The sequence below is a fragment of the Corvus hawaiiensis genome, chromosome 2, assembly GCF_020740725.1.
Source record: "Corvus hawaiiensis isolate bCorHaw1 chromosome 2, bCorHaw1.pri.cur, whole genome shotgun sequence".
Lineage (NCBI taxonomy): Eukaryota > Metazoa > Chordata > Aves > Passeriformes > Corvidae > Corvus > Corvus hawaiiensis.
Genome location: NC_063214.1, coordinates 114,335,945 through 114,350,163, shown reverse-complemented (window position 1 = coordinate 114,350,163; position 14,219 = coordinate 114,335,945). Strand labels below are relative to the sequence as shown.

Sequence of the window (14,219 nt, the reverse complement as noted above, 5' to 3'; positions counted from 1 at the left end):
CCCAGACCACTCTCACACTGCTTCTGAGCTTTTAATGATGCTTTTAAAAGGTCACTGGCACAGTGTTGCTGTTTACATACAGATCTAAGTGTAGGCAGGGTATTCCCATTACTGGTTCCAACATTCAAACCTTTGATTTTGGCAGTCTAGAAAAATGAATGCAGCAGGTCTGTTCTGTGTGAGCCCTACACAGCAGAATGTGACTGTAGGATGAATACAACAATTCAAAAACACGTCATTGCTACTTACCCAAGTTTTGAAGTTGAAACCTCAGGAGATAGCTTTTAGTGTATAAAAGTTAGAGGATGAAATAATGGCTCATGTCCAAATATGTGGATATGCCAAAAGAAAGTGTATTTCAGGTTGTTTGTAGTTGCAATTCTTTCCCTTACGAGGTGATCTGCTGGGTGGTCAAAACTGAGCAGCCAAAAATGTAGAGAAATCAGTATAGAAAGGTTTTCATACTTTCACTCCATGATTCATAGATTCATGATTCTCTAATAAACACTTCAACATCTTTCCCACACAGATGGAGAGGCTTCTTTCTGCTTGACAGCGATAGACTGCACAGACCCAGGGAAATTCAAGTGTCGGCCTGGGTTCAGACTGCTCTAATTTTTGCTTTTTAAGAGGTTCTAGTAAAAGATAACAGTCAATAAAAATATATATAGATTGATGTTTATATTTTTAAAAAACATTGCTTGTGATGTAGTGAGCTTGCATTACTTTTGTAGGGTAACTGCTAAGGGAATGTGTGGGACAGACTGCAGAGACCTCTAGCATGCCACACATAGAAGTCAATATTTATAATGCAGCATTTATTGTTTCATGTGAGACAGTAATCTGTGAGCAAACCTCAAGGGCTTGAAAGTTCACTTTTCTTGGAGCAACAACTAGCAATGAGGCTGTTTTCAAAGTTTATCTGCTCTTGTAAGTCATAGTAAGGAATAGAATGCGATAACTCTTATAGAGATTGTTCCTTTAGATTTAGATATAATTCTGTTCTCAGAAAAGCTATGAACATTTAAGATGTTCTCTTCATATTATAACACTGTCTGGCTCCTGAGACTGCAGAGATACACCAAAAATAAAAGTTTGATTTAAAAAAAGCAAGTGTCTAGAATCTAGTAGAGAAAGGTTTTATCAGAGGCAATTTACTCCTAGAAAATTTAGGAGAAAAAGTTTTTCTCAGCAGAAATCCTGGCAATTTCAGCTTTCTATTAGAATTATCTCTACCTTTACATGTTTTGTCCCAATGATAATTATGTATTGGTCTTTTAAACTGTGAAGAAATGCTTCCTTAAAAATCTATTTTTAGACCTACAGAATGAGAGAGTCACAGTAGGTGCAAGATCTAAGATAGTCAAATTAATTAGCATTTTACCTCCACTGATTGAATAACTTGATGGTAGGTGGTGTAGCTGAGATGTAAATTACCTCATTAGTATGGTCATAAAAATTCAAAAAAATGAGGTATTATTGGAGTTGGTTACTACTTCTAAAGTAAAGAAGTACTTTTAGTTAGCTCATACCAGCATGAGCTGCGAGTAGAGGCGCATAGTAGAATATTTGCTTCCACATTTATCAGAAGTCTTTAAAGTTGGTGGAAATAGTGTAGTAATTGGTCCCTGCTGCTATTCTACCATTAGGTTCTGATAGGTGGTTGTAAGTTTATTTTTACCAAGTGTTTCTGCTTCTTTCGTTGAAGCACTGGAACACGGGCAGTGCTGGTCATTTCCTTTTGCTGGTCAGTTCTGAGCGAGCTGATATTCAGCATTTCACTGATATAGACTTTGTCATGTTTGAAGTTGCATGTCAGATGGAGATTTTGAACCTCATCACATCAAATTTTCAATCCAGGGCAGTTGGATCGAAATATTAGTCCAGTATTAAACTAATAGGCTAATTAAATTACATTAGAGTAAATTCCTGGAAGTAATTGTGTGGTTTCAGTTACTGACTTCATTATGAATATGCAGAAATCATCAGCACTCACCAAGCCTCCCAAAGTATGTTCTAGTCTATTGGATTTGTGAATTTATGGCATTATTGTGACTTTATGTAGCACTTGAAAACAAATCAGTGAGATCAGCAGAAAATAATTACAGCTAACTGTTGTAGCATTATACGGGCAGATACAATTAATTCAGGAACTAAACCTTTTAGTGCTGTACACATTCAGAGTCCAGGGATAATCGTGCACTTCTTTGGTAAAGAAGGGAATGGCACAGATTTACTTAAATATTTAAGCTGAACTACATTCACTAAGATCTCTGAGAGCAAGATTTAGTCCAGATCAGATACTAAACTGCCTACCTGATATATCAGAAGCTATTTGGAAATTGAAAGTATCTTAAATTTTACATCTCCTTAAGTTCTCTGAAGGGTCACAAATGGCAATTGTTGCTATTTTGAGGCTGATTTTGGGCTGGTATCTCAGTGTGATGACATGCCTGCAGAAGAGTTTGCATATTACAACTCCATGAGACATAACTGACTTTTTTAAAATGCAGTAGTCACTGATATCTCTCTTGACTTCATTATCTAAGAACAGTACATTTCTCACTTGGAAATATTGCACTTTCTCACACTTTTTATTGAGTGATACTGACCTTAAGTATTTTGTTCTGGATATGACAGCCTCTGAAGGAGAAAGGACAATCCGAAAAAAAGAGAAATGTCTATTTTTGACAGATGCAGCCTGGATTTGCATCCCCCAAAACAGTCCTATTGCCCAAGGACTGTAAATACATCTATTGATTTGATTCAAACTGTTTTCCATCATGGGCACCTCATGTATTATGTACATGTATCTGCACAGCAAAGTGACCCATAAAAATGATGAATAGGAGCTGTATTGAAATCTGTCACTTGCTGAGTCATGCTTTCCAAAAATGTTGATGACAAAGTAAGTGTAAATGATTTTCCTGAAAAATCCTTTGAAGATTAATTTGGCCCTTTGTTACATTAATTCAGTGTCAGCTATCAGAAGCAGCCCATCTCTCTGCAGTGCAGAAAGCCAAATGTGTCCTGGGCTGCATCTACAGCAGTGTGGGCAGAAGGTGAGGGAGGGGATTCAGCCCCTCTGCTCTGCTCAGGTGAGACCCCACCTGCAGTGCTGCATCCAGCTCTGGGGTCCCAGCACGGGAAGGACCTTGGAGAGGGTCTAGAGGAGGCCACCAAGATGATCAGGGGGATGGAGCACCTCTGCTATGAGGAAAGGCTGAGAGAATTGGGATTGTTCAGGCTGGAGAGGAGAAGGCTTTGGAGTAATCTAGTTGTGGCCTTTCGGTACCTGAGGGGAGCCTACAGGGAAGACAGAGAGAAACTTTCTACAGGAGCATGCGGTTACAGGACAAGGGAAAATGGCCTCAAACTGAAAGAGAGTGGGTTTAGATTGGATATTAGGCAGAAGTTTCTTACTGTGGGGGTGCTGAGGCCCTAGCACAGGCTGCCCAGGGAAGCTGTGGATGCCCCACCCCTGGAAGTGTTCAAGGCCAGGATGGATGGAGCTCTGAGCAATCTGGTCTAGTGAAAAGTGTCCCTGCCCATAGAACGAGATGATTTTTAAGGTCTCTTCCAACACAAACATTTTATGATGCTATGATCTCCTTCCCTATTGATTCTGGTAATGGAAAAGATTGACTTTTATGTTTTTTTTTAATAGGGCTCTCAAAACCAACTGAACTTTGATAAGCCAGGTTACTGTATGAGGTGATTTAGGCAACTGAGCTGGTCACTGGAAGTGCCAACCATCAGTATAGACGTTGTCAAAAAATAGCTGTAATTGGTAATTTCTTCTTCTAACACTGCTGGTTCTGAGAAGGAAATCTGCCAGTGATCTCAGGAGGATGGAGAGTTATTGAGCTTCAGTCTCCATGGATGCAGAGGTTCCCTTGATTTCAAATTCAAAATGTATTCATTAAGATGTGAGAATAGTTGTTACTTTCTCAGTTGTGGGAATTTGGAATGTTAATTTTACTTTGAGTCAGTCTGTATCCCCTTGTCAGGTATGCTTCTTATAATTATCTTAAAATAGCACTTCTCTTAGCATTCAACTCATCTTTGATACAACTTTTTCCATGTGTACATGGAAGTCCAAATATGTGCATATTATTTAGTTCATTAGCTTTTCTTATATGTGTATAGATTGTTGTAATATCAGTTTGGTGTGGGTTTTGGCATCTTTTGGTGGAGCTGAGGACATCATAGATTCAGTCATAAAATATAATGCTTTTTCAGTCTCTTCCTTTCCTTCCATTTCAGAAAAATATTTTTTGCAATCATCTCTTGCAAAACATTGTTTTCCCATTTTTTTTGCTTGGTACAATGTCTAGCCCCCATTAAGAGGTTAGCAGTATAGTAATTTTTAGTCAGTGAGCTTAGAATTATTGTAATAACTTATGAACTAATCTTTGCTGTATTCTGTTTCAGGGCATTATTACTTAGGCACTAATACACATTACAGCTAAAAGAAATTAAATTCAGTGTGAATTTTCTATGTAAATTTATATGTAAATTTAAACCTGAAACTCACTGCCCTATTAGCTTCTGATATTAAATGTCCTGTGCAAATTTTTTCCTTATAGTTGATTTCCTGTTCTGCAATAGTAATAAGAATGGATTCCTTACTAAGCAAGTTGTACAAATACATAATTTGCTTAAGGTGTTTAGTCCTAGATTTCAAGCAGTTCAATTTGCTGTTCTGATAGACTTCACGGCTGATGAACAGCTGGTGCCTTTTTGAAAGCTGCTATTTTGTAAGGCAAAATATGCCAAGTAAAATGGGAAAATACAGTATCAAGCTAATGGCAATGCTCTGGTTCTCTAGCCTCATAACCGTGCATGAAAAGGAGAAGGTTATCTTGGCAATTCATTTACATCTCAGAGAGAGTTAAAAAAAACCCAAAAAAAGGGGCTTGTACAGCGAGGGAGATGGTTCACTTTACAAAGATCTCCATTAACTTAGGAGTGAATAGGAAACCTGAAGGACTCAGCCCCTCAGGACAGAGGAGGTCTGGAGTTCCATGTGTGAATGTTCAGTGCCAGAAAGGCCCAGCTGAGTGTGGATGTGTGTGTGTAGAGAAGGGGGGAGTGAGGTGTGACTTGGAGGCACTTTGCATTGAGCAGTTCAAGATCCAGAACTGATTTCTAGAAGTAGTTTGACCAAACTGGGCTGAGCTGTGTTCAGCATGGCCCTAAAACTCTGTCATCAGCTGCTACTGCTCAACTCACTTGAGCCTCTTCTGTTCCAAGAAACAGAAATGAGTAATAATGAGAATACAGCAGGAGACTCTAACTCCTTCCACTGGCATATAGACACTGATAGGGATGTTGAAAGCTCTTATCTTTTTGAGCCTGTGGAAGAGAGAAGGCCAAGATCTATTTTTTCAACAATATTGCCACCATTCCAAGTTCAGTCCTTGACTAAGCAACATTCCTGCTTGTCATCAGGTACAGCACGGAGAAGGAAGGCACTTGTTACTTGTCCATCTAGAAGAACAATGATTTGGACAAGGACTCCAATGGGAAGAATTTCTGCTGCTTTATCTCACCAGGCCTATAAAAATAACTTTCTTGCTGTTTACTTGGCTTGAAAACTTGCTTCTATTGCCATAGCCTGGCAAACTCGGGAGCAATTACAAATGCTTTCACCTCAAGGTCTATGGATTGAAAAAGCTGCAAAAAATATGGAATTAATGTCATCTCCTTAATGAAACTGGATTTTAATTGAAAACAATTCTTCTAAAGAATAAGAATTGTAGTCAGTCTCTTAGAAACTTTGGACAGGTACTGCTTTTATTGACACCTGCTGATGGTGAGAATAGGATTGTTACTGGAGGTGGAACACAGAGAATTGTTGTGCACAGTAATAGTAGAGTGTGTCCATCTTCCTGCAAGTTTCCTTGTTGAACTTACAAGAGGATTAGTTGATAGTTCAGTGCAGTGTATACATTAATAAAAGTAAAATTGTGTATTATGACCTTAAATAAATTGTATCCAGTTGCTCAAAGAAGGAAATAGAGAAAGGAATGATGAGAAAGTCTTTGGCATAAAATATATCAGGAAAATATTTCAGCAAACAAGTATAGTATCACAAAGGAACAATTGATGACTGTGAACATATTTTGAAACAGACTCTGGTTTACAGAGTATTAAACCTCTGCATAGACTTAGGCTACTAATGTAGGATTGAGTATTAGCAGTCAATTGTTTTTTCAAATTCCACAGAAAATAAATGTTATCTCATACATACATTTCATTTTATTTAATTTTAACTCATGTGAGATTATTTTAAATGACCTGCACTGGACAAGAAGTGGGTCATGGAAAGTTCTAAAGGAATAATAGCATGACATATTGCACAAAAGTGGCTCTATATTGGGGACTGGCAGCCTTGATATAAGAAATTTTTGAGGAAAGAGATTAATTTTCTTCTTTTTTCAACTTTTACATTTCTCCTCTGTCAAAATGTTTATCAAATACTCAACATTGAAATGTGGAACTATATTAATGACTATAAATGTGTTTGGAAATTGCCTGTGATGTTCCTCTTTCACATTCTGTCTGATAAAATGGTGCTTTCAAGAAAAATAATACTCTTAGAAATTCCATGGGCATTTTGTTATTTATCCTAGTTCTATGCCTCTGTAACAATCCAATAAGGCCTAGAAATGAAAAAAAAAAAGTAAAAATTATATATGTATTCTGCTGATAAATATACATCTGCTTTCCATCTATGAAGTAGCAGATCATTAAAATGTGTATGGCAATTCCAGGCAAATTTCCTGGGAAATTCCAGGGAAATACATAATCTTAAGCATTCATTTTATACTGGCAAGAGAACAGTGTTTTATGGTAACACTGGCAGTGTAAAATTTCCTTTGTGTACAAGATTAAAAAGATTTTTTGATAGTTGCTGCTTTTTTCCTAAATCAGCTGTCCCATATTTTCTTTTTACTGTAAAAGTATTTCTTCAACACAGCATGTAGATATTTTACTATAAAATTGTTAAGAAGCCTTTGGCAATAAAATGGTAGATAGATTTAGAAACTTGTTTACACCAGTAAAAACTATTAATCTGAGCTTTAAAATATTTTATGGCAAATTTAAATCCCATTTTACTGATGCAAGGCACTTAAATGATATAAATTGTTGGTGTAATATTGCCATCTGTAGAACAATAAATGTGTTTTATGCATATTCCAGTAGTCATTGTCAATAAATGTAAATATATAGAAATTTACCAAATCATAGGCAGGCTGAAAGCAGAATGAGGTAGCTCTATGTGGGGTCATAAAAGTATTTCATATTCATTTTTTAGTGTGTTATTAATTTTAATAGACATTTTATCTTTTTCTCCTTTCATATTGCAATCTGAATTATTTACTTTTTACAAAAAAGTACATGGAATAATTTTGCTGTGAGAAACAAATCACTATGTGTTAAAAAAAACCAAAACAACATCCATTTTAAAATAAACTGCTTGGTTGGAGCAAAGGAAAGAGACCAAAATTGGGGTAGACACAAATATACAAAGTACATGTACACAAATGTAGATAGAAATAAATACATATCTTTATTTTTGAATTTTGTGCATTTTCTATAGATAACTATATCTGAAAAGAACATATGTATTTTAAACTGCAAGTATGCCTCCTGGATGATCACAGTGGACTGCCTTCATAAGTATATTCCTTCTGGACTGTTTAAAGTGCTTTGTTTCATAAAGTTTATTGATATTGATACACCCAGGGCACATAGGATGAATTTACACCATCTCTAATCTTACAGCAAAGAAATGTAGGAGCTGTGCAGAGTGAGCTGCCTCTGCTCCATTCCTGCTCATCCTACAGGTGTTCCACATGTAAAATATGCATGTTTAGCTAATGAGGCCATAGTTTGCCTCTGTTTTATTACAGTAACTGGAATTTTTTATGCATCTTTAATAGTATCGATGTTTTCCAGGTGATCATTGAAAGATGGCCCTTCCCTGAAGTACTCATAGACTTTAAACAAAGATATGGAGATCACTAGTGAGGGAAATGGTCTAATGGAATGAGAGAGGGAATATTTATTGTGGTGGTGTTGTTTCACTGTCAAGTATTATGATGTAACTTTTAAATTAAGGGAACAGATCCAGCAGAATTCAGCCTAATCGTTTGTCAGCTTGTGAAGTGGACATTTCCAATTGCCTGTGCTTGACTGTTGGGAGACAGCTTGGAGTTTTTACCTGCTTGGGATTACAGAAGACTGGCTTGCAAGGTGTATTTTGGCAAGCCTTGGGCATATCTTGAAAAGTGAAGTAGCCTGGTAGAACACAGACCAGCCAGGAAGATTTGAACTTTTCCATATTTATGGAATTAAAGAGTTTACAATTTGAAGGTTGTCTGAAATGTTTCTTGCTGCAACTTGGCTCTTTTTGGGTTAGTTCACTTATCAAACAAAGGTGCAGCCTGAATTTGCATAAGTGTAAACAATGAGTAAGTACTTTACTTGTTTGAGAAATACCTTTTACATGTAATTGCTCATAATTAATTTTGTGATTTTGGTTTTTTTTTATTCTTTCTAGGATACTGTTGGAATTAATATTCCCATCACTAATCCTACCAAAAACATTGTCAAGATGAGTGTGCTGCTGGACCATCCATCCCTTTTTGGAGAAAACTCTTTCATTGTCAGGCCCAAACAAACATTTTCATATCACCTACAGTTTTCCCCAGCTGCTCTTGGCTCTTTTAATGGAAGGTAGGCTGTAGAGTTTTGATACTTGTAATTGTAGCTGTTTTACTAATAAATGAACTACTTTCATTGAAACCTAAGTCACTTGATGAAAATATTGCCCTAAAAAAACCCACAGAAGTTAATAAATGGAATTAAGACAATTTCCATCTTTAAATGTATTGTATCCCTAATAGCAGCTTTCCTCTTAGGGGAAAAGCATTATTGACAGGCAATAGAATAACTCCTTGTCATTCTAGTTCACTAGAATTTAGTTAACAATGTTTGAGAAGCTTACTTAATGTTAGAAGCCCCCCTTGAAAACTTCAGATTAATAGTTAGTTTGTAAATTTTAAGTTCTCTAAAAGGAATAGAACAATTACATCTTTTTCTCAGAAGGAACAAAATTGTAAAAACATAACTGAAACCAGATAGAGAACCCTTTAACTGTCTTCACTTAAATCCATTTACCTTCATAATCTTCCATTACTTAACCACGATCTACTAAATGAATATGGAGTGGTTTTAAATTAAAAAAATTTCATTACATTGGAAATCCCAGTGAAACCATGCAGGTATGATAATTAGGTATGAAAAGATAGATGACCTCTTGGTCTTAGTTTCAACTAAAACAGTTCAGCAAGTAATTGAATGGTGTAGAATTGCAAAGCTTATTTTCCTGGAATTTGGTTACCAAAGCATTATTTAGTCAAAGGGCTGACTGAAAAACAATGCCCTGTTTTTCAGTTATCTCAACTGACTGGCAAAAATATGGGAATGGGGAGTAGGGTGGGGTGGTGATTTAAGAGGAGAGCAGAGACATCTGACCAGTTTTGGTCAGTCAAAATCCATTCAGAGTTTTATTCAATTTGCTTGCAATGATTTTTCCAAAGACCACAATAATGTCAGGTATCATTGAATGATGCAGATTCAAACAATACTGTTTTATAAAATTGAGAACTGTTACAACTCTAATAAGTTGTTTTGTTTTGTGTTTTGTGGCTTTTTTTTTTTCCCTGTGGGAATTTGTAAAAATCATGCATTCTTAAACTGCAGATGAGGATAGACCTCCTCTTTTTTTTTCATACCACATAATATTTCTGGCATTTTTCAAATGCAGGATTTCCAAATAATAAGATAAAGGTTTGTTTTAACTGGCAAAACTTGGGGCTCAGCTGATTGGTTGGCTGGGCCTTAGGGAATATATGCAGAGGTGACATAAAGCACATCTGGACATTCTCAATATGGTTGTGCAGTTTTGTTCCAGAAGTGTATAATAGCTCCTTTAAATTGCAGTAGCTCCCATAGACTACAGTACAGCTGGACAGAGGTACTTCCCCATTGCATCCACACTATTAAATTTTTTTCTGAAGCCATGCTCTGTTTCCTTTGCTATGTTAGCAGCTGGGAAGAACTGTTGGAAAAGGGATTGTGGCATGTGTACCTTTTCAAATGGTTGATTCTTTCCTAGAGCTGTTTTATGCTCACTTTGAAAGCTCTGTTGGCACAGGGGATAGTCTGGAACCATAAAGTCATGGCATAGACATAGTTATCTATAATTTAGAAAAAGAACTCATCCTTAGTGGGTCATGGGATTGTACAGTGCATTTCTTCTAAGTTTTTATACACTTCCAGTGCTTTGGTTTAATACTGTTATCACTCTGCTACTCAAAAAAACCTCAAGAAATAGAAAAGAAAATGCAGTAGGAAAGAACTGTATTACAATGTCTGTCACTGAAATATATTGCTGTACATATCTCACCTAGCAGCAAGAAATTTTAAGTCATGACAACACTTGATTGTATATCAAAACAATATTATGAATATTCCTTGGAATACTCCTTGTATATCAAAACAATATGTTGAATATTCCTTGAATATCTCCTTGCCAGGCTCATAGGAATGTGTCTATATTTACACCTCAATTTTTATACCTAGATTTGAGAGATTTTCCTTTTTAAAATTAGTGTATATTATTTCTGTTACTTTGCCCTTCAAAATGGCTAAAAAGAAAATTCTGTAATATTGAAATGAAATTAAAGCTTACTCTTATAAGCAGAAAAATGTTTGAGTTGTATTTTTGATAAAAGCAAGCTAACAAAACCACAAGCAACGAATTTTATCGCTAAAATTTAGGAAGGATGAAGAAGAGATTTTGTTGCAGCAGTAATTCTAAATATTATTAGATTTGGTAGCTGAATTCAGATACCAGTGAGAAGTGTTAGAGGAAAAATATGATCTAATTAAAGAACTCTCTGTGTTGAACTCATTAGGTTTCTCCTGAATTTTAATCTGGGTTTTTTTTTAATTATCTGAAAAAAATAGCTTTATGTTAAGCTTGTGTATCTGTTTTTAGTGTCATGTTCCGGTCAGATGTACTTGGAGAATTTTGGTATGCCCTGAAGTTCAACGTAGAGAAGCCATCGCCAACTGGGCTACCTGAAATAGCTTGTGAGCTTGGGAAGTGAGTAGTTCATAATGCTGGACTGGGTCACTGCTTTTGAGTATCATGGACATTACATGAACAGTTTACAGCAAAAACTCAGAATAGTGCTCTATGTCTGCTGTAGTAGTTTGCAGATAATTTTTTTAGATATATATGTAGGTAGGTGAAATATTCCTTGCAGAAGAACAATTGAAATGAAATTTTAGCCTCTATGTAAACTTCCTCTGAAGTCTTTATAGAGAAATCACTCCAACAATACTGCAGAATGTAATCACCAAGATCCATAATATTGAGCTCTGTAGGTTGGCTTTATTTTCTTTCTTTTCTTCTCCCTGAACTAGGAGTTTACCAACAATCCTGCTTTACAAATGCTTGTATACCAGTTAGCAATATATTTTAACCTCTCAAGAAAAGGGAAAATGATGCAACTTCTGTCCTGCAGGTCCTGGAGGTAGACATGGTTGAAATGCCACAAGTGAAAATGAGCTACTTAGAAAAATGAACCCAATTATTACCATCCTTCAATGATATTTCAACGTGCATTTTGATAGCATAATGTTCAGTCCAGTTCTGAATTTCAAGACATAAGCTAAAACTTTAAGGAAAGGCTTTGGAGAATGTCAAAATTTCAGAAGTGCTTTTCCACATATTACCTCCACTTACTAATAGTTTCTGTGGATACACTGCTCTTGTGAATGCTAAATTCCACTTCTGTCTATCTTTGACTAAATCTGAATTAATATACATAACAGACTGAGAAAAAATGTTGTTAGAGACCACAACATGAAATTTTCTCTGATTAAATTTTTTGTGAGTGAATATTTTCTGCTCTTAAGTATGATGCACAGACTGGAGGTAATTGACAATGCCTTTGTTATTATGTTCTAAAGAAAATAAATTGTGCCATTTCCTGGTTTTTACTTTAAAATTCTGGGCTGACTGGAGTAATTTTTCTCTACTATGTAGGCTTTTGCTGTTAGGAGTTAGGAATTACTTAAAACCTTTTTATTCAGACTATCTGGCATTCATAATTTTCTTTGGCATCCACTGCCTGGAAGCTACATGCACAAATAGTCCAGTGGAAAATGGCAAGTCATCCTTTTCCACTGCAAGGAAAATGGATGTTGGAAAATATTAGCTCCATTAACTACAACTCTTCCTGTCAAAATTCTTATCTCAAACTCCTCAAATCCCATGTTTTATTTTTTCAAATGAGATTTCTTTTCCCTTTATAAGTACATACATGTTGTAGTTCCTATGTATCTGTAAATACGCGGAGGAACACCGTGTCCAGCTCTGGGCTCCTCAGTACAAGAAAGACAAGGAGCTCCTGGAGAGGGTCCAGTGGAGGCCACAAGAATGATGAGGTGTCTGGAGCATCTCTCTTATGGAGAGAGACTGTGAGAGCTACACCTCTTTAGTCTGGAGAGGAAAAGGTTGGGAGGGGATCTCATCAATACATACAAACATCTCAAAGGCAGGTGCGAAGAGGATGGTGCCAGGCTCTTTTTGGTGGTGCCCAGCGGTGTCAGCATAATGTTATCAGCACTCTTCTTGAAGTACAAAGTGGCACAATGGCAGTCAGTGATGGCATTGAGGTTACAGTTCACTTACTGAGAATTGCTCTGCCTCATGGAAAAGATGAGACAGTCCAAGTAAATTGGTTGCATTAATCTGTGATAAATGTGTAAAGGCAGTGTAGGTAGACATCTGTGTATGGTCTAAGAAAGGTATCAATTTGCATGTTTTTTTGAATGGATGTACTTCCTTGCTATGTACCCAGAGATGTGAACTGTAAATGTCATCAAATGTTTGAAGCATTTCTGGTTGGTGAAGATTTGTAGTTTTTTAACAGATTAATTTCCATTCTACCAACTTTGCCTTGAATGCAGAAGCATTAGCATATGAATATAGGAATAATGTTTTTCATTGTGTGCTTGCTGTATTCTTTTTACTATTGATCTGAAAAATTTAGGAATTTATGTCCTTGAAATATTACTCGGAATTGGATTAGGAGCCAAGAACCCTTTGATAACTTAGAATCAATTTCTGACCAATTCTTGAAAGAGAAAAGAAAATTTCTAACAATTTCTCTTTTAATTCTTCTTCAGATTCCCTAACATTTGGGATTATCACAGTCAGATCTGCTTATTGTTTGTGTCAGGGTAGATTTAACACATCCCTTAGCATATGTCTCTAAGGAAGGAAACCTTCTCCCTGATATTTTTCATCTTTCCTTATCCATCTTGTTATGGGCTCCACAGTGGAGTCATTGAAGATGGGTCAGTTGAATGTAGTTCACAGTGATCTGGAATTTACTGCCAAATGCAACAATTTTTCCAGCATAACCATGATAGTCAATCTGTGTGGGGTGGCAGGATTTTGATGACTTGAAGAACCTCTAACAGTCAAGTAGTTTCTTATTAAATTTCAGATATTTCAACTTATTTTTCCTTTTGACTAAGTATTACGTATGAAAGAGACCAGACAAAAAAAAAAAAAAAAAAAAAGGATAGAGATGGTATATGTGAAAAATGGGAATGATCAAGTGAATCTGAAGTTCCTGTGTGAAAATTTCCTAGTATTTCTTTACCCAGCTTTTGAGATCTCAATGATACAATGCTTTTACAGTGTTAGTCAGAAACAAGTCTGCTGCACACTGCTGGGGATTTATGTCACTGCATAGTTTTGAAGGAGCCCACTTGTGAACAGTTTAGGGTCTAAAGTTACAGTCATAAAGCTGGACTGAAATATCTTCTAAATGTTAGTTTTTATATTTTCTTTTTCATTACTGATTTAGCTATGATTAACGGACTAATTTTTTCCAGATGATAAATATGTGGAGCAATCTGGCCATTGACCTGCCACAGCTTTGACTAGAGGGAATATCCATTAGGAGATGAATTACAGCAAAGCCAATATATGTATCTCATTTTTCAGAGTTTTCTTATTTACTGTTTTCACTTATTCACCTTGAATCTCTCCTCTGTGTCCCTTGGTGTTACAACAAGGATGTGATTTATGGTCATATAACTTTGCTAAAAACAAAAAA

The 14,219-nt window shown here is 36.1% G+C and overlaps 1 protein-coding gene across 1 annotated transcript in view; it reads left to right on the top strand.

The window, feature by feature from the left end:
- The window catches only part of CFAP47 (cilia and flagella associated protein 47), a 280,168-nt gene that overhangs the window by 185,008 nt on the left and 80,941 nt on the right, over positions 1-14,219 (top strand). Inside the window, exons 52-53 of the mRNA XM_048288836.1 lie at positions 8,573-8,748; positions 11,078-11,185. Of these exons, the coding sequence (XP_048144793.1) occupies positions 8,573-8,748; positions 11,078-11,185 (284 nt within the window). The remainder of the gene's footprint in view (positions 1-8,572; positions 8,749-11,077; positions 11,186-14,219) is intronic.